Source organism: Calliphora vicina, chromosome 2 (genome assembly GCF_958450345.1).
Source record: "Calliphora vicina chromosome 2, idCalVici1.1, whole genome shotgun sequence".
NCBI lineage: Eukaryota > Metazoa > Arthropoda > Insecta > Diptera > Calliphoridae > Calliphora > Calliphora vicina.
The window spans coordinates 55,159,831-55,180,526 of NC_088781.1; the positions used below are offsets into that span (position 1 = coordinate 55,159,831).

At 29.0% G+C, this 20,696-nt stretch overlaps 1 protein-coding gene across 1 annotated transcript; it reads right to left on the reverse strand.

Annotated features, from left to right (window-relative positions):
• Positions 1-6,929: 6,929 nt before the first annotated feature.
• Positions 6,930-8,106, reverse strand: LOC135951544 (uncharacterized). The gene is made up of 2 exons (XM_065501213.1): positions 7,993-8,106; positions 6,930-7,923 (listed from the first exon to the last, which is right to left on the reverse strand). Exon 2 carries the CDS (start codon positions 7,902-7,904, stop codon positions 6,987-6,989), a length of 918 nt encoding a protein of 305 aa, XP_065357285.1. The 5' UTR covers positions 7,905-7,923; positions 7,993-8,106; the 3' UTR covers positions 6,930-6,986.
• Positions 8,107-20,696: the final 12,590 nt, after the last annotated feature.

The window sequence follows — 20,696 nt, forward strand, 5'->3', positions numbered from 1 at the left end:
GAATACGCGATTGTAGCTTTTAAAAAACTTAAAATTTTGGTTTTTAAACCCGAATTTTAACTGATAATTTATGCACATAAATTTACTTTTGGGAATTCCTAAACAATGGACCAATTTCGCAATAATTTTGTTTTTATTCCAACGCTTTGAGGTATATCTTAAAAACAGACTCTGGACTAATTTAAAATACATACATATTTATTATTCCGACTTTTTGATGACAAAAAAAAATGTTCCATAATTTGTTGTTTAATATTGTATTATTAGACGCTATCTTAAATAAATCAAGTTATCTTAAGTAAATCACGTTAAAAACTGATTGATGGCATGAATGAAATCATAATAATTAATTTTTATTAAAGTGCAAAACCCTCTATCTGATCATTTCATACATAAACATTAAATGTTTTTGAAAAGCAAAACCCTCTAGCTATCATAAAGTCCACAATAATGGAAAATTTTAAAATCCAATTATAAGTGAAATTCAGTAGGTGCTTCTAAAAAATATTGTAGAATACGGAAATTTAATAACTCAAGTAATACGCGAAAAAACAGTATTTTTGCTCTCCTGAATAGTTGTGTTTTTCAAGATAGAGGGTTTTGAATATACACCCAGCGAAAAAATGAACACATCCGTGTACAATTTGACACCATTCGGTGTCAATAGTGTATCAACCCCGTATGTGTACAAATTGTACACGAACGGTGTCAATTTGACAACGAAAAAATGACACCATTCCGTTACCGAATTGACACCATCCGTTGTCGATTTGACAACGTTCGTGTACGATTTTATAACAGACCGTTGACAATTTGTCACCGTTTGTGTACGAGTTGACACCAAACCGTTGTCTATTTGACACCATAAGTTGTCGACTTGATACCGTTCGTGTACGATTTGACACCTGACAATTTTTCCTTTCTATTTTTTTGTTAATTAATATAAATAACAATTTCTTTATTTTTTACATTTTTTTATACAATACTTATACATAAATACTTAAATATAAAAACTTAAGTTTCCATTTGGAGTTGTATGTCGTCACTGGATTCGGTGGTCTTCTCTGCCTGGATCTTCACTGACTTCACTGCCTGGATCTTCATCTGCATCAACACAAATTCGCAATCAAACACAATTACACTTTCTTTTATATTTTGGTTTTTAAACCATTTATTTGCATCACTATTACCATTCACTATTTATTATTAAAATATAAATAAAATTAAAACACACTTATAAAAAGCAACTCACGTTGAAATGCGTCGCGAATAATTTAATAACATTGTGTTGTCGATTCGTACCCGTTTGTTTACAAATTGTAAACGTACGGTGTCGAAAAAAAGTGACACCGTATGGTGTCAAAATGACACCAACCGTTGTCGATTTTGCAACGTCGTTTTTCCCTCAGTGTAGGCCCTCGATATGTAGATAATGGTAGTATAACACGAGTCTACCTACATGTGCTTAAATTCCGGAGATACATATTAGCCGAAAAATAACCAGTCCGCCTTGAAAATATACATAATTTGTTTTTTACAAATATTATTTTTTTCTATTAAGTTAAAGAATTTGGCCGAAAGTAGCACTCTATGCAATAGCTCTATGCAATGTTCCAAGACTGAACATTTGCACATTGTAGTGTTAAACAATTATGGGTTATATGTTTGTCCCTCTCACCAACGCCACTTCATTGTTTACTCTTTACTTTTGTCTACATATACATACAAATGTCAAATACTAAAAAGTAAAACTATTCGGTTATTCCCCCAATTCATTTTATTAAATGAATTGGGGGAATAATATTTTTGGACTGTAATCAAGAAAACAAAATGTGTGTACACTAGGGTGATTTTTGTTGTACCCACAAAGAAACGGAATTGATTTCGTCATTACGTTTGTAACACAACGAAAATTATATAAAATTATAAAACGCACATTAGTATATGGTGGATTTCATGTCAAGTGAACCAACTTTTGAAATCGTTGTCTTCCGATCGGTATGAAATTTGCAGCAATGTAGTTTTATTGGATAGTAATTCAGACACAAATTTTCAACAAGATCGGTAGAGTTTGAGGGTGTCAAAATTTGACATTTTGGCCAAGCAGGTGTTTTTTTCTTCTTATCCATGTAACTTATTACCTATTGTTCTTAGCAAAATGTGTCCCAAATAGTTTAGATAGCTCTTTCTTCAATCTTTCGAATTTTAATATTTTTTTTCCGAAATCAATAACTTTTTTGACTTTTTTTTAGTGAGATATCTATCAAAATAAATATTTTGTAACTCAAGACATACAACTTTTTTTTTGCAAAATCTTATTTTTTTTCCAAATGGGCCCTTTTTAATAAAAAATGTTTGCTCAAAAGAAAGCTTAAATCCATTCCTTTAAGTTCGTCCCTTAGTGGGATGTGAGTGGGACATCTATCAAAATAAATATTTTGTAACACAAGAAATACAATTTTTGAAATTTTTTTGGCAAAATCGTATTTTTTTTTTCAATATTGGCCCATTTTTAAAATTTTTTTTTTGCTTAAAGCTAAATTCTTTTCCTTTAAGACCTATTTGGCCGCATAGTGGGATGCGAGTGGGATATCTATCAAAATAAATACTTTGTAACGCAAGACATACAATTTTTTAATTGTTTTTGAAAAATCGAAATTTTTTTCCAATATGGGCCCTTTTATTAGGTATTTCTAGGGAAAATTAATGTCAACTTTTATCTTTAATTTTCGCATATTTACTACGTCCACCACCTGATAATTAAAAATAACTCGAAAATCTTTTAACCGATTATTTTATGTTATATCTTTTTTGAAAGATATAAAACTATTCTTTAAAAGTTATTTTTGGGAATACAATATTTATCACCTTCTTGAGAAAGGTATATATAAGTTTGTCATTCCGTTTGTAATTTCCAGAATATAATTTTCCGACCCTATAAAGTATATACATATATTCTGGATCCTTATAGATAGCGGAGTCGATTAAGTAATGTCCGTCTGCCTGTCTGTTGAAATAAACTTTCCGATACCCCCAAATAATACATCAATATCTCCGGAATTCTTCCGGCTCGGTTGCTATTTAAAATCGGGCCACAAATGGCTGAGATATGTATAAGGAAAAAACCAGGACAATCTCGATTTTTGACCTATTTTTGACCCATATCTGGATTACTAAGTCATTAATATAGACAATATGGATATCTAATATTTCAAAGACCTTTGCAACGAAGATTTAAGACCATAGTAAGTTGGACCTACAATGGGTCAAAATTTTGTTTACCTAAAAATATTTAAAATTTTTATTTTGAAGTATAATTTGGTGAAGGTTATATAAGATTCGGCACAGCCGAATATAGCTCTCTTACTTGATTTTTATGTGGTAAATTTAAAATTTAATTATTTATAAAAATTGATAAATTCACTGAAATTTATTGCTGGAGTATTAGCAGCTATTTGGTTATAAATAAATGAAATATTTAATATTTAATAAAATTTGTTTCGTAAAATCTGAAAAGTATTAATTTGCTGTTTTATACGAAGTGTCATACTAATCCTACCTACACTCCTCGAAATTCAATGAAAAGTAAAAAAAACTTAATACAGGCATTTGGTGGTAAGGATTTACATGTTTTTTTTTTAGAAAATCGCTAAAATATCGTCACTTATCGACACAAAGAAATATAAGCTGATAAAAAATATAAGCAAAACTCGTTTGTGTGTACATTAGAGTGACAGCCGATTTTTTTTCTTAGATTTCAAAGAGTGCCGGGTGGAATATTGTGACACTAGGCCTATATGTTAAGTGCTGAAAATTTGAGCCAAATCGGGCAACGATTTCTGGACGCGCATCGAAGTCAAAGTTCAGATATATGCAAAATTATACTATTTATATGGAATAAATAGGTGAAACTCCTTAACTTTCTGCATTGTTTTCTAGAAATATGTAGATTTATTTATATTAATGAATATTACATTAAAAAAAATTTTGGAAATTAACCCTGTATCTCCTTTGGTTCAAAATTACCCAAAAACTAGAGCCAAAATTAGAGAAAAATGCAAATTTTTCAGTTTTTGAAAAAATTTTGCTACTAAATAAATACTTTTGTAATTGAGTGCAATATAATCGAAATATGTACGTAATTATCGTTATAATGAGATATAAATGGCAAAATTTGGTTAAAAAATGTTAAAGTTATTACAAATTCGCCAGACCATTAACGTGTTTCAGGCCACTTGAACATAAAATTTAGGAAAAAAATTAACATATTTCGAGAAAAATTAAAATAAAAGCTAATTTTTATTTAAAATATATCCGTATTTACTTGTGTACGAGTTTTTGTCTTCGTAGGATATCGTTAACCTATTCGCAGGTATGGCCAAAAAAAAATATTTTTTTAACGGCCGTTTCGAATCTCCATTTTCAAATTTTTAAAAATTTTGTTAAAGAAATTTCAGAATTTTTTGATCATCACATTGGGATTTATTGAGATCAAAATAGGGAATAAAAATATGAAAAAGTTATGTCAATACCTCTTACAGTTTTTCCGTACCTGCGATTTAAATTTTGCAATTTTCAAGAAAAACTAATTTTTTGTCCATATTTAGGCGAATGAGCCCAATTTCCTTACTGTTATAAATTTTAAGTAAAACCTATTCATAATATTATAGTCCTTGTAATTTTAAATATGGTCTGAAAGTTTTACTAAAATCGGAAAACGATAACCTTAAATCGTGAAGGTCAAAAGTCAAATTTTTCAATATTTGGAATTTCTAAAGAAAAGATAGCGAAATGTTATATATTTTTGGGCCGATTTTAATGAAACTTGAGCAAAATATACATTGGGGTCTAACATTTACTACAACAGTGCAAAAATGGATTTAATCCTTTAAGAGCACTTGGGGTCAAAATGGCTGTGTTTTTCGTGATTTTTAAAGTTGAGGGTAATTTGGACCCCAAGTGCTGCTAGTGGTTAATTTCCATTTTTGTGCTGTTATTTTAAATTCTGGACTTTATGCTATACTTTCCTCAAGTTTCATTAAAATCAGCCCAAAAATATATAACATTTCGCTATCTTTTCATTAGAAATTCCACATATTGAAAAATTTGACCTTTGACCTTCACGATTTTAAGGTTATCGTTTTCCGATTTTAGTAAAACTTTCAGACCGTAATTAAAATTACCAGGATTATAATATTATGAATAAGTTTTACTTAAAATTTATAACAGTAAGGAAATTGGGCTCATTCGCCTAAATATGGACAAAAAATTAGTTTTTCTTGAAAATCGCAAAATTTAAATCGCAGGAACGGAAAAACTGTAAGAGGTATTGACATAATTTTTTCATATTTTTATTCCCTATTTTGATCTTAATAAATCCCAATGTGATGATCAAAAAATTCTGAAATTTGTTTAAGAAAATTTTTAAAAATTTGAAAATGGAGATTTGAAACAGCCGTTAAAAAAAATATTTTTTTTGGCCATACCTGTGAATAGGTTAACGGTATCCTACGAAGACAAAAACATATACACAAGTAAATACGGATATATGTATTTTAGATAAAAATTAGCTAATATTTTAATTTTTCTAGAAATATGTTAATTTTTTTCCTAAATTTTTTGTTCAAGTGGCCTGAAACACGTTAATGGTCTGGCGAATTTGTAATAACTTTAACATTTTTTAACCAAATTTTGTCATTTATATCTCATTAGAGCGATAATTACGTATACATTTCGATTCTTTTGCACTCAAGTGCAAAATTATTTATTTAGTAGCAACATTTTTAAAATATCTGAAAAATTTGCATTTTTTCCGAATTTTGGCGATAATACAGTTTTTGGGTCATTTTGACCCAAAGGAGATGCAAGGTTAACTTCGAAAAAAAATTTTAATGTAATATTCGTTAATATAAATAAATCTATACATTTCTAGAAAACAATGCAGAAATTTAACGAGTTTCACTTATTTATTCCATATAAATAGTAAAATTTTGCATATATCTGAACTTTGACCTCGATGCGCGTCCAGAAATCGTTGCCCGATTTGGCTCAAATTTTCAGCACTTAACTTTTAGGCCACAATATTCCACCCGGCACTCTTCAAAATTTTAACAAAAAATGTTTTCCATACAACTGATTGTCACTCTAGTGTACATATGTAGTTTTTAAACCGCAAAACTCCCACCCAGACGTATTTAAAATAAGGTGGTATCAATAGCAAAGCTGATTTTTTTTTAGACAATAGGGGTTTGTAGTTTACACAACAAGTCGACTTTTCGATTTTGAAAATGTTGAATTCGTTCTATAGCGCCTTTTGCACTGTTTAACAATAAAAATTAAATATATTAAATAATATCGTCCCCTTAATAAAACAATAGTGTATAATTTTTTGCCATTTCGAAATAATTGAGTTTAAAATTTTTGTGTTACATAGTAGACATCTGGAACAAAAGTAATATTTCAATTGATCTTTTGACCTACTTTGTGGAAGTAGAATTTCACCAAATTTTGACCACATATAGAATCAGTTATGTAGATTCTTATTATGCAATAAATGCTTATTATCAAACACTTTTCGTGTATAGAAATTGCATTATTTTATAAAAATTAAATATTTTTTTTAACAATCTAAAAAGGTTGTTCTTTATTAGTTAATCGATTGTTCGATTATTTTCCAACAAAAACTCGATTGTACGAATAATCGACTTATAGAACCCTACTAAACAAATAAACAAGTGGCGTGTGGTTTTTGTAAATGTTTTACTTGTTGTAAAATTGCTCTCACCCTATAATGAATTCGCCCAGAACTAAACTAACCAATTCGGTCATTCCCCCAATTCATTGAATATATACTGTGTATGTACATAAATATGTATTTTTATCACTAGGTGAGTGGTGTTCAATATTATCAACTAAAATGAAAGTCTACATTATTTTATACATATTTATTGTATATTTATTTAAATATATAACTTACATACATAACCTTATTTTTGATCTTCTTCTCCAGAAAATAATAACAAGTTCAAAATCATTTCATCGTTTAAAATTTCGCGCCAACGACTAAATACTGCCACATCGCGCTTCAGGACTTTTTCAAACAACTCAAAATCAATATTGTCTAATTCAATAGAAAACTCATCGCCTAATAAAGGGTTGTAAATTTTGAATTTTTTTAATTTAATTCCCGTATTTTTGTAGAGACCGAATCCATAGATAATCGTTTGATAAAACTTACTTAATTGTATCTTAGGTTTGTCATATGTAAGGGATTTAAATTTGGAGGTCTTTATTTCGTATATCACATCGTCGTCGAATATTATATCGGCATGTGCACTAAAATAATCACAGCCTAGGTTTTGATGCAATTCTACCGTTTTATATGGCAGTCTTTCAAAATATCTTATAATTTCACGTAAATTATCCTCATTTACTGTGTACTCATGCACCGGTATCGGTTCTTCAAAATATATTAAATGTGAAAATGCTACAAATTTAATACTTTCAATAATATCCATTGCCTGGGTGTTGGAATCTTTAAAAATTTCATAATGTTCTTTAATAGAATCCCATAGTGTTTCATTTTTTGCCATAGTGTAATTATCAGGATTTTCCAGAATATACTCTGTGCGTGAAACAGTTATTTTAATATTATATTTATTGGACAAATGTTTCCTTATAAAATAATCCATAAAAACTCCATGGGCTTTAAAATAAAAATATCTCTCCACGTTCGGATTATATTGAAATGATCGTCCAACATGTTTAGTTGTAATATTTGTATTTTGAAGTAGAATTTCGAAAAAGTGCTTGACATTAGGAAAATATTTCAATGCCTTATTTGTTATTGTTGTTGCATTTGGTTTATACTTTGCCTTAAAGTCATCTGTGTCAATTTCCGACATTTTGTATAATAACGAATGCCTAAAAAGTAGAATTTTGTTTACAATTATACTGAACTTTAATAATGATAATTTGTTAATAAATATTTACCAAATAGTATAAATTAATGGTTCTTGTGTATAGTCAGCAAGTTGAATAGTATGTGCTATAAATACAATTTCGCTCTATCTGCATCTTTTCCCTGCAGATACACTTCGAATATACAATTAAGTATCTCGAATAAGTCCTATAAATACGTTTTAGATATTCATACGAGTGGAATAGAAACAAAATATATTTTAGCTGATAACAGAAAATAAATAAAGCTCCAGTCGTATTCATGTAATGTGTACTCGTCCCTACAACAAATACCACTATACAAAAACAACATGCATTTTGTTTTTGTTAAAAATCCCAACTGTCAAAAAATGATGAAAGAAGAATTCAAAAATAACAAATACTTGTGCTAGAATACACATAAAAAATGTGTATTTCGTAAAATTTCTACACGCATGTTTAAAATTTTGCATTATTTTTTACTTTTATATCTCTTTTACACTTCTTTAATTTTGTCACTTTCCAATGTTATCAAACGTAAACACAAATTTTTACAGTTGGAGTGTAAACAGCTGATGTTTAGCTGGGCTAACGAGTACACCTTATTAAATATAACTTGCCAAAGCTCATGTTTATTTAAACCTCAAATGCCTACTAGGGACAAAATATTGTTCATAGTGTTTTTAGCAAATTATACAAAACAGTACCTAATTCTAAATACTAGCATATCCCGGTGCACTTCGCTACCCCAATTCTAGTAAAATTAAGAAATATGAATGAATATCTGATACAACCTAACTATGTACAATGATATGAAAATAACACATGCAAAATATTGAGAATCTCTCAATTACAGTTTACTTGATATTCAAACAATAACTAATTTGGTATGGGATATATCACTGATCCCACCCATTTTTATGTATTTTATGTAAAAAATAACTCATATCAAGCTTCACTTTAACTTTGCTTTTTATGGGAGGGGTCATTCTATTAATCCGATCACGTTTAGCTAAACTTTGTAAAAAGGATCAGGAAAAAATTCGGTTTTAGCTAACCTCCGTAGAATGGTAATAAATTGATTGATACAGATTTTAAATACTTTTAGAATTATAGTTCTCCAGATATTCGAAATTAATTATTTACTTTGTATGGGAATTGCCACGACCACTAATGAAATCCTGACCATTTTCATCCAATCTCTGTAAAATGGTAATAGATCTATGCGGACAAAGTTTGAAGAATCTTGTAATTATTACTTTGTATGGGAGGTGACTCACCTCCTTTACCGACCCTCCATTTTGGTTCCCCAGACTTTCGAAATAAATATTTACTTTGTATGGGAGGTGCTACGCCCTCTAATCCAACTTCGCCTATATTGAGCTAACTCCGCACAGTAATAAGAAATTAATTCGTAAAAAGTTTTAACACTTTTATAATTGTAATAATTCTCCAGATATTCAAAATTAAATATTTACTTTGTATAGGGTGCACCACGCCCACTATTCCAATCCCGAAAATTTCCAGCGAAACTATGCAAAATGATAAAAGAGCCATTTATACAAAGTTTGAATTATCTTGGAATTATAGCTCACAAAATATTTAAAAATAACTATTTACTTTGTATGGGAGGTGACTCGCCACCTGTTCCGATCCGTCCCATTTTTGCTTAAACTTCATGCAGTGATAAGAAATTGATTCGTATAAAGTTTAAAGACCGTCACAATTATAGTTCTGCAGATATTATAAAATAACTATTTACATATTGAGAAAATAAAAAAACCTTCAAAATATTTCTTTCAAGCGACTTTAAATTATTAAAATCTTCTTCTTCATTGTTTTCTATAACAACTCTCACTTAAAACAGAGCGAAATCAATACTGTTTAATTGTTTCTCTTATTTATTTACAACAACAAATTGGACAAACAACATGCATTGCTTTGTTTACTTTTTAGCTTAAGGTTCACATGTACACGTTTTTGCATATGTGTTAGTAACATCTTTAAACGTTTATAGCTCCTAAAAAACTGAACCGATTTCAATAAAATATATATTCTGCACTTCTTTAATAAATCCCTTTAAAATGGTATATTTCTTTCCCAAATTGAATGTATAATGTGAGCGTAAAAGGGGTCTAAAGAAATCGACTTGCCTATTAATATTATGATGATGTGTTTGTAAAATAATTTATACTAGCATATCCCGGTGCACTTCGTTACCCCTATTCTAGTAAAAATGGGAAATATGAATGGATTTCTGATACAACCTAACTACGTACAATGATATGAAAATAACACATGCAAAATATTGAGAATCTCTCAATTACAGTTTACTTGATATTCAAACAATAACTAATTTGATATGGGAGATACCACTGATCCCACCCATTTTTAACTTTCTTTAACTTTCCTTTTTATGGGAGGGGTCATTCCTACTAATCCGATCACGTTTAGCTAAACTTTGTAAAAAGGATCAGGAATAAATTCGTTTTTAGCTAACCTCCGCAGAATGGTAATAAATTGATTGATACACATTTTAAATACTTTTAGAATTATAGTTCTCCAGATATTCGAAATTAATTATTTACTTTGTATGGGAATTGCCACGACCACTAATGAAATCCCGACCATTTTCATCAAATCTCTGTAAAATGGTAATAGATCTTTGCGGACAAAGTTTGAAAAATCATGTAATTATAACTTTGTATGGGAGGTGACTCACCTCCTTTACCGACCCTCCATTTTGGTTCCCCAGACTTTCGAAATAAATATTTACTTTGTATGGGAGGTGCTACGCCCTCTAATCTAACTTCGCCTATATTCAGCTAACTCCGCACAGTAATAAGAAATTAATTCGTAAAAAGTTTTAACACTTTTATAATTGTAATAATTCTCCAGATATTCAAAATTAAATATTTACTTTGTATAGGGTGTGCATAGTGAAACTATGCAAAATGATAGCATAGAGCCATTTATACAAAGTTTGAATAATCTTGGAATTATAGCTCACAAAATATTTAAAAATAACTATTTACTTTGTATGGGAGGAGACTCGCCACGTGTTCCGATCCGTCCCATTTTTGCTTAAACTTCATGCAGTGATAAGAAACTGATTCGTATAAAGTTTAAAGACCGTCACAATTATAGTTCTGCAGATATTATAAAATAACTATTTACATATTGAGAAAATAAAAAAACCTTCAAAATATTTATTTCAAGCGACTTTAAATTATTAAAATCTTCTTCTTCATTGTTTTCTATAACAACTCTCACTTAAAACACAGCGAAAACAATATTGTTTAATTGTTTCGCTTATTTATTTACAACAACAAATTGGACAAACACGCATTGCTTTGTTTACTTTTTAGCATAAGGTTCACATGTACACGTTTTTATATAGAGTAACTTCGGGTATTGTGGACTATGCGTCTAATGTGGACCAGTGTCTTTTTTCAGAAACTACTGAAGGTATGATAAAACTGTTTTATCGTATATTTTACAAGTTGTTTGAAACAACAATTGCACATGTGCTTTCATGAGTAACTTCGGGTATTGTGGACTATGCGTCTAATGTGGACCAGTGTCTTTTTTCAGAAACTACTGAAGGTATGATAAAACTGTTTTATCGTATATTTTACAAGTTGTTTGAAACAACAATTGCACATGTGCTTTCATGAGTAATTGATATGTTGGCTTTTTATTCTTGTATTGAAATTAATGAGCGTGGTCAACATTTTTTTCGGCCCAAGTAAGAAACAAAATTTGGTACATTTACTTGGTAGAATTTAATGTTTGGTTGATTTATATAGTTAAAGTGGACACGTAGTTTTGCATATATTTGGTAATAATTTAAGCACATTTAGATTATTAAGTAAAAATAATTTTTTACCACTGTAACCCAAGTTCGTGTAATGTGGACCACTTAAATTACTTGATTATGTACTACTGGTCCACATTACCCTACAATAACTATATACTTTGTAAGCCACTTATCTAAGCCAAGAACGCGACTTTTTAGTTTGTATTAATAAAAATATATTGAAATTTTATTTTTTAATCATTCATTATTAGCTGGTTCATGAATTTTATTTATTAAATACTAGTCCACATTACCCTCCAATTTTTTTAATGCTGGTTTTTGGGTTCCTTACAATATTTTCACATAAATTTTTTATGCTTACCCCCAGTAACACGAAGTCTGGTTATGTATTAACTAATAGTTAAATTGACAGTTTTCATACAAAAATATTTTTAACCGACAGTATAACTATTAGTTAGGTCATAACCAGGCTTCGTGTTAATGGGGGTTAGACGGAAAAAATTCTCAACTGCAAAAACAATTAGAGAATACATTAGCTAATTTATTGCTTCACAACTCTTTTAATATCCATATATATTGTGGCCAAAATTTAGAAAAAACAAAACGGTAGTCCACATTACCCGAAGTTACTCTATGTTTTAGTAACATCTTTAAACGCTTATATCTACTAAAAAACTGAACCGATTTCAATAAAATATATATTCTGCACTTCTGTGAATAAATCCCTTTAAAATGGTATATTTCTTTCCCAAATTGAATGTTTAATGTGGGCGTAAAAGGGGTCTGAAGAAATCGACTTGCCTATTAATATTATGATGATGATGTGAACAAAATTTTAAACTTTTCCTATCAAAAATAACCAAGTTATAACCAAAATTTAAACTAAAGTATCATCAAGTGTATGATTTTCTTGAACAAAATAACGTATACGCTTTGAGTATAAATCAATTAATAAATTGAATATTTTTTGCAGTCTTAATGAAAATTTAAAGAAGAACCTTTTTTAGTTTAGTAATTAAAATATAAAAAAACATAGTAAAATTAAAAATGTATATATAAACTACTTTTATTTAAAATAAAAAAAAAAATATTTTTATTTAAGTTTTTATTTTTTCATAAACATTTTTTTGTTTGAGAAAATAACAATTCAAAAAAACGTAAGCCACATATCTTAAAGTGTGCTTTGAAAAAATTATTTTTTTTTTGTAAAATATATTTCTAGAGTAATTCAGATTTGAAAATTTTGTTTCAATATCTCAAGTAGTTTTCATTTTATATTGTTTTTTGCTTCTCCTATAAACTTATGAAAAGTGATGTTACGTTATTTTGCATTTTAGGTGACGATATGTATTTATTATTTTTTGATGACAAAATATGAAGAATACCTACATACATAAGTAAATATTGTTACGAAATTGTACTTGAATTCAAATATAACGATTTTAACGGCCGATTTAAAAGTAGCATAATGCTTTCAAATAACAGTGCTGTAGAACTGTAACATATCTGTGGGCATTATTAAATAAAAGCTGTAAGTTGGCAACGCTGTATTCGATTTCGAATATTCAGTTAAAGAACATTGTAGAAAGTACACCACAGATGGCTTATGTATTAGTAAGATCTAGAATATTCGAACTTTGACAGTTAAAGAGCAATCTAGAGTGCAGATGGCAGTGTTATAAATAGTGGCAGAGGTTGCAGTCGTGAGTCAGTTTATCAGAGACGCTTTTCGAATAAACATCAACTGAGTGCCTTAAAGTGTGTTGTGTTTTTCAAGTAAATTCGTGTACATTATAAATTGTGTCTGTATTTCTGCGAATTTACAAACGTGTATAAAAAACATTGAGTGACTATTTATTTCTGTTCTTGTTGTACATTTGAATAAATAAAGAGTTGTTACCATTTTCAAACTACTAAACGGCTTTTATTTGCAATCAAAAGTATCCGGTTTATTTAAAGGAAATAAACTAACCTTTTGAAAAGGTTAAAACGTAACAATATGTAGATAATGGTAGTGTATAGCCAATATATTATGCTTTAACTTAATGTATAACACGAGTCTACCTACATGTGCTCAAACTCCGGAGATATTAGCCGATTTTTTGACAAAAAAAAACAGTCCGCCTTGAAAATATAATTTGTTTTTTTACAAATTTTGTTATTTTTCTATTAAGTTAAAGGATTTGGCAGAAAGTAGCACTCTATGCAATAGCTCTATGCAACGTTCCAAAACTGAACATTTGTACATTGTAGTGTTAAACAATTATGAGTTATATGTTTGTCCCTCTCACTAACGCCACTTTATACTATAAAGTTTATAGCACAATGACACTTCATTGTTTACTCTTTACTTTTGTGTACATATACATATGTACATACAAATGTCAAATACTAAAAAGTAAAACTGTTCGGTTATTCCCCCAATTCATTTAATATAACAGGTTTTATTTTTGGACTGTAATCAAGAAAACAAAATGTGTGTACACTAGTGTGATTTTTGTTGTACCCAAAACGAAACGGTATTGATTTTGTCATTACGTTTGTAACACAACGAAAATTATATAAAATTCTAAAACGCACATTAGTATATGGGGGATTTCATGTCAAGTGAACCAACTTTTGAAATCGTTGTCTTCCGATCGGTATGAAATTTGCAGCAATGTTAGTTTTATTGGATAGTAATTCAGACACAAATTTTCAACAAGATCGGTAGAGTTTGAGGGTGTCAAAATTTGACATTTTGGTCTAGCAGGTGTTTTTTTCTTCTTATCCATGTAACTTATTACCTATTGTTCTTAGCAAAATGTGTACCAAATAGTTTAGATAGCTCTTTCTTCAATCTTTCGAAAAAAAATGTTTTAAAAAAAAATTTTAATATTTTTTTTCCGAAATCAATAACTTTTTTTGACTTTTTTTTAAATGGGCCCTTTTTTTCTTAAAATAAAGCTTAGACATTTTCCTTGAAGACCCCTTTCGTCGCTTAGAGGGATATCTATCAAAATAAATATTTTGTAACTCAAGACATACAACTTTTTTTTTGCAAAATCTTATTTTTTTTCCTAATGGGCCCTTTTTTAAAAAAAAAATGTTTGCTCAAAAGAAAGCTTAAATCCATTCCTTTAAGATAGTTTTCGTCCCTTAGTGGGATGTGAGTGGGACATCTATCAAAATAAATATTTTGTAACACAAGAAATACAATTTTTGAAATTTTTTTGGCAAAATCGTATTTTTTTTTTCAATATGGGCCCTTTTTAAAATTTTTTTTTTGCTTAAAGCTAAATTCTTTTCCTTTAAGACCTATTTGGCCGCATAGTGGGATGCGAGTGGGATATCTATCAAAATAAATACTTTGTAACGCAAGACATACAATTTTTTAATTGTTTTTGAAAAATCGAAATTTTTTTCCAATATGGGCCCTTTTATTAGGTATTTCTAGGGAAAATTAATGTCAACTTTTATCTTTAATTTTCGCATATTTACTACATCCACCACCTGATAATTAAAAATAACACGAAAATCTTTTAACCGATTATTTTATGTTATATCTTTTTCGAAAGATATAAAACTGTTCTTTAAAAGTTATTTTTGGGAATACAATATTTATTTTTTTGTAATTTCCAGAATATAATTTTCCGACCCTATAAAGTATATACATATATTCTGGATCCTTATAGATAGCGGAGTCGATTAAGTAATGTCCGTCTGCCTGTCTGTTGAAATAAACTTTCCGATACCCCCAAATAATACATCAATATCTCCGGAATTCTTCCGGCTCGGTTGCTATTTAAAATCGGGCCACAAATGGCTGAGATATGTATAAGGAAAAAACCAGGACAATCTCGATTTTTGACCTATTTTTGACCCATATCTGGATTACTAAGTCATTAATATAGACAATATGGATATCTAATATTTCAAAGACCATTGCAACGACGATATAAGTCCATAGTAAGTTGGACCTACAATGGGTCAAAATTTTGTTTACCTAAAAATATTTAAAATTTTTATTTTGAAGTATAATTTGGTGAATGTTATATAAGATTCGGCACAGCCGAATATAGCTCTCTTACTTGCTTTTTATGTGCTAAATTCCCAATTTAATTATTGATAAAAATTTATAAATTCACTGAAATTTATTGTTGGAGTATTAGCAGCTATTTTGTTATAAATAAATGAAAAATTTAATATTTAATAAAATTTGTTTCGTAAAATCTGAAAAGCATTATGTGCTGTTTTTCTAAAGCGAATGAGCGTTTTGAGTGGACGTATTACATGTATTTTGTTTTTGTTACAATAACAAAACACATGTTAAATTTCCACTCAAAGTACTCGTTCGCTATAGAAAAACAGCACATTAATTTGCTGTTTTATACGAAGTGTCATACTAATCCTACCTACACTCCTCGAAATTCAATGAAAAGTAAAAAAGAAAACGTAATACAGGCATTTGGTGGGAAGGAATTACATGTTTTTTTTTTCTTGGAAAATCGCTAAAATATCGTTACTTATCGACACAAAGAAATGATAAGCTGATAAAAATATAAGCAAAACTCGTGTGTGTGTACATATGTAGTTTTTAAACCGCAAAACTCCCACCCAGACGTATTTAATATAAGGTGGTATCAATAGCAAAGCTGATTTTTTAGACAATAGGGTTTGTAGTTTAAACAAAAAGTCGAGTTTTCGATTTTTAAAATGTTGACTTTGTTCTATAGCGTCTTTTGCACTGTTTAACAATAAAAGTTAAATGTATTAAATAATATCGTCCCCTTAATAAAACAATAGTGTATAATTTTTTTGCCATTTCGAAATAATTGAGTTTAAAATTTTTGTGTTACATAGTAGAGACATCTGGAACAAAAGTAATATTTCAATTGATCTTTTGACCTACTTTGTGGAAGTAGAATTTAACCAAATTTTGACCACATATAGAATCAGTTATGTAGATTCTTATTATCAAACACTTTTCTCGTATAGAAAGTGCATTATTTTATAAAAATTAAATATTTTTTTTCAATCTAAATCTTTATTAGTTAATCTATTGTTCGACTTTTTCCAGCAAAAACTCGATTGTTCGAATAATCGACTTATAGAACCCTACTAAACAAATAAACAAGTGGCGTGTGGTTTTTGTAAATGTTTTACTTGTTGTAAAACATTTGCTCTCACCTATAATGAATTCGCCCAGAACTAAACTAACCAATTGGGTTATTCCCCTAATTCATTGAATATAATATGTGTATGTACACAAATATGTATTTTTATCACTAGGTGAGTGGTGTTCAATATTTTCAACTAAAATGAAAGTCTACTTTATTTTATACATATTTATTTTTTATTTACTTAAATATATATACATACATATGTATATAACTTTATTTTGGATCTTCTTCTCCAGAAAATAATGACAAGTTCAAAACCATTTGATCGTTTAAAATTTCGTGCAAACTACTATATACTGCCACATCGCGCTTTAGGACTTTTTCGAACAACTCAAAATCAATATTATCCAATTCAATAGAAAACTCATCGCCTAATAAAGGGTTGTAAATTTTGAATTTTTTTACTTTAATTCCCGTATTTTTGTAGAGACCGAATCCATAGATAATCGTTTGATAAAACTTACTTAATTGTATCTTAGGTTTGTCATATGTAAGGGATCTAAATTTTGAGGTCTTTATTTCGTATATCACATCGTTATCGAATATTAAATCGGCATCTGCATTGAAATAATCACAGCCTAGTTTGGGATTCAATTCTACCGTTTTATATGGAAGTGTTTCAAAATATCTTATAATTTCACGTAAATTATCCTCATTAACAGTGTACTCGTGTTTTGGTATCCCATAATCGAAGTATATTAGATGTGAAAGTGATACAATTTTAATACTTTTAATAATATCCATGGCCTTGGTGTTTGAATTTTTAAAAATTTCATAATGCTCTGCAATCGAATTTCGTAATTTGTTATTTTTGCCAATGATGTAATCATCCGGATTTTCCAGAATGTGTTCTGTGCGTGAATCAGTTATTTTAATGTTATATTTATTGGACAAATGTTTCCGTATAAAATAATCCATAAAAAGACCATGGGCTGAAAAATAACGATATCTCTCCACATTTTGATTATATAGAAATGATCTCCCAACATGTTTAGTTTCAATATTTGCATTTTGAACTAGAATTTTGAAAAAGTGCTCGACATTTGGAAAATCTTTCAATGACTTATTTGTTATTGTTGTTGCATTTCGAATATACTTTGGCTCAAAGTCATCTAGTTTGGTGTCCGACATTTTTTCCAAGAATATAAATGAAGATCTAAATGCCTAAAGAATTAGAATTTTTATAAAATTTTACTAAAATATTTAGATTATAGAATATATACCAGGGACTTACAAAATTATGTCTGTTTATTGGAAAAGCAGTTCAATTACTATCTGCAATAAATAAAAAATGCGCTCTATCAACACCTTTTAAATTGTAGATAATCGTACATTCAAAGTATCTCAGTAGCTAACAGAAAATATAATCATATGGTTTTTATTAAACCTTAAATGCTCATTGAAAAAGTGTTTACAACAATTAAAATAAAGTGCATAAATATGTATTAACAACTTAAATGTTTTTAAAAATATTTTACTACTAGCTGAACCGGTGCGCTTCGCCACCTCAATTAAAGAAGGAAATATTACTATTAATTCTCCCTTTGTGAATCTAATTGTAAATGTCTAATTTCATATTTCTGGGTCCATTATTATACAAAATGCTAAAGAAAGTTACCACTAATTACCATTTTATTAGTATAAAATATACAAAGAGTACCATTGCAATAAAGAAATAGTGCCACTGATTATCACTTTTGAATTCGCATTCTCTAAACCAAAACCCGTAATGTTTGAATTTTAAATTGGTATAGCATTTCTTATATTATCAACTAATTTGGTTTCTAAAACACTTAATCCATATAAATATATAAATGTCTTTGTAAGTTTGTTTGTTGGTTTGTTTGATCATCACGCCTAAACGGCTGAACCGATTTTATTGAAATTTGGAACATACAGTAGCCCAAGAAAGTGTACATACAGGAAAAATTATTATGTTACTTTAATTTAAAGCAGTTTTTTTAGTTTTTTTATGAGATATATAATAATACATGTCTTATGTCGATTTTAGCGAAAAAAATTCAAATAACGCCCAAAAGTTCACCGTTATTAGAGTTATTGATTCTGAGTAAAGTAACGAAAAATTTATTCTCGGTCACACCTACTTTTGGGTGGGCGGGGCTATTAGTTTCATAATATTTTGAACATAAAGCACAAAAAACCCCCGTTATTTGACTCAGAATCAAAAATTCTAATAACGGTAAAATTTTGGCGTGATAGGAAATGTTACTAAACCCGACTTAAGTGATGTTGTTTTAATTTTTTAGTGTGAATGTATTTTGTTAACAAATATATTTCATTACTTTTAACTTACAAATGCAGTTTTCATCGAAAGAAATTTAATTTGAATTCCTGTATGTAGACTTTATTGGGCTACTGTAGATAGATCCTTACTTGGAAGCGTCAATATGCTATGTCTTTTTTTAATACTTGGACAGGGGTAGCGAAGTGCACAGGGTCAAGCTAGTATTTAATAAATTATCACAAAATCGAAAAAAAACCGAAACCGATCGGTTTTCAATTTTTTAAAACCGACACCCCGGTTTTGAAATTCTTCGGTTTTTTGGATTCTTCATTATTATAGAAAATTCAAAAAAGTACCCAGGAGAATAAAGAAAAAGTAGCATGAAGTATGTCCTTGAATTTTCACTCACTTAAGACCATACACGCCTAATTTCATATTTCTATGTCCATTATTACAGAAAATTCAAAAAGTATCATTAGAATATATAAAAAGTACCAAAAAGCCCCCACTTGTGTCTTTAGCTTCATTGGTGAAGAAATTACAAAAAGTACCATTCAAATAAAGAAAAATTTCTCACTCACTTAGGACCATATACAATATGCTTAATTTCAATTTCATTGTATAGAAAATTAAAAAAAGTACCATTAGAATAAAGAAAAAGTACCAAAAATCCCACGCTTGTAGTTTCCCACTCACTCGGGTCCATATAAGCGTCATTTCATGTTTCTAGGTTCATTGGTGAAGAAATTACAAAAAGTACCATTCGAATAAAGAAAAAGTACCAAAAAGACTAACCCTAGAATTCTTACTCAATTAGGATCATATATGCTTAATTTCATGTCTCTAAGTCCATTGTTATAGAAAATTCAAAAAGTACTATTAGAAGAATAAAAAAGTACCTATAGTTCAGTTCTCACATTTTGGTACCTAAATATTATCCCCTATTCCTAATTTAAAATATTAAAAAAGTACTACAGTAGTTTTGACTTACCTGCTTTTCACTTAAGAGCATTTTACATATAAGTGCACAAAACTTGTGTTTTGTATATTTATTTACCAAACTCCATATAAATTCGTTAATTTAAGTGCATTGTTCATACCTGCACATTTAAGATAAGTGCATAATACTTTTGGAAGCTATAACTGGTTTTCATGAAAAAAAATTAATTTAGCTGCCTAATTAAATCAAAACAAATAAGAAAAATACGATTTTGAATAAAAAAATATGTTGTAAACTTCATGATAATTTTAAAATTAGATAAAATAGCAATTTGACGATATTTTTAGACGGATAAATTAAAAAGCTTCATGTAAATTATTTGCCGTTAGCTGCTTTTTTGGGCAGTAAACTGTAAATGCACTTACCAGCATCAATGAGCAGGTAAGTGCATTGAGGTTAACTGCATTTTTATCTTACCTGCACAAAATATAGTGCAAAGTTGGTTGTGCAGGTAAGTCAAAATTACTGTATTAGGAGAAAAGTACCAATTTCCCTTGCTAAAATTGTTTATGCTACAGACATGTCTCAAAA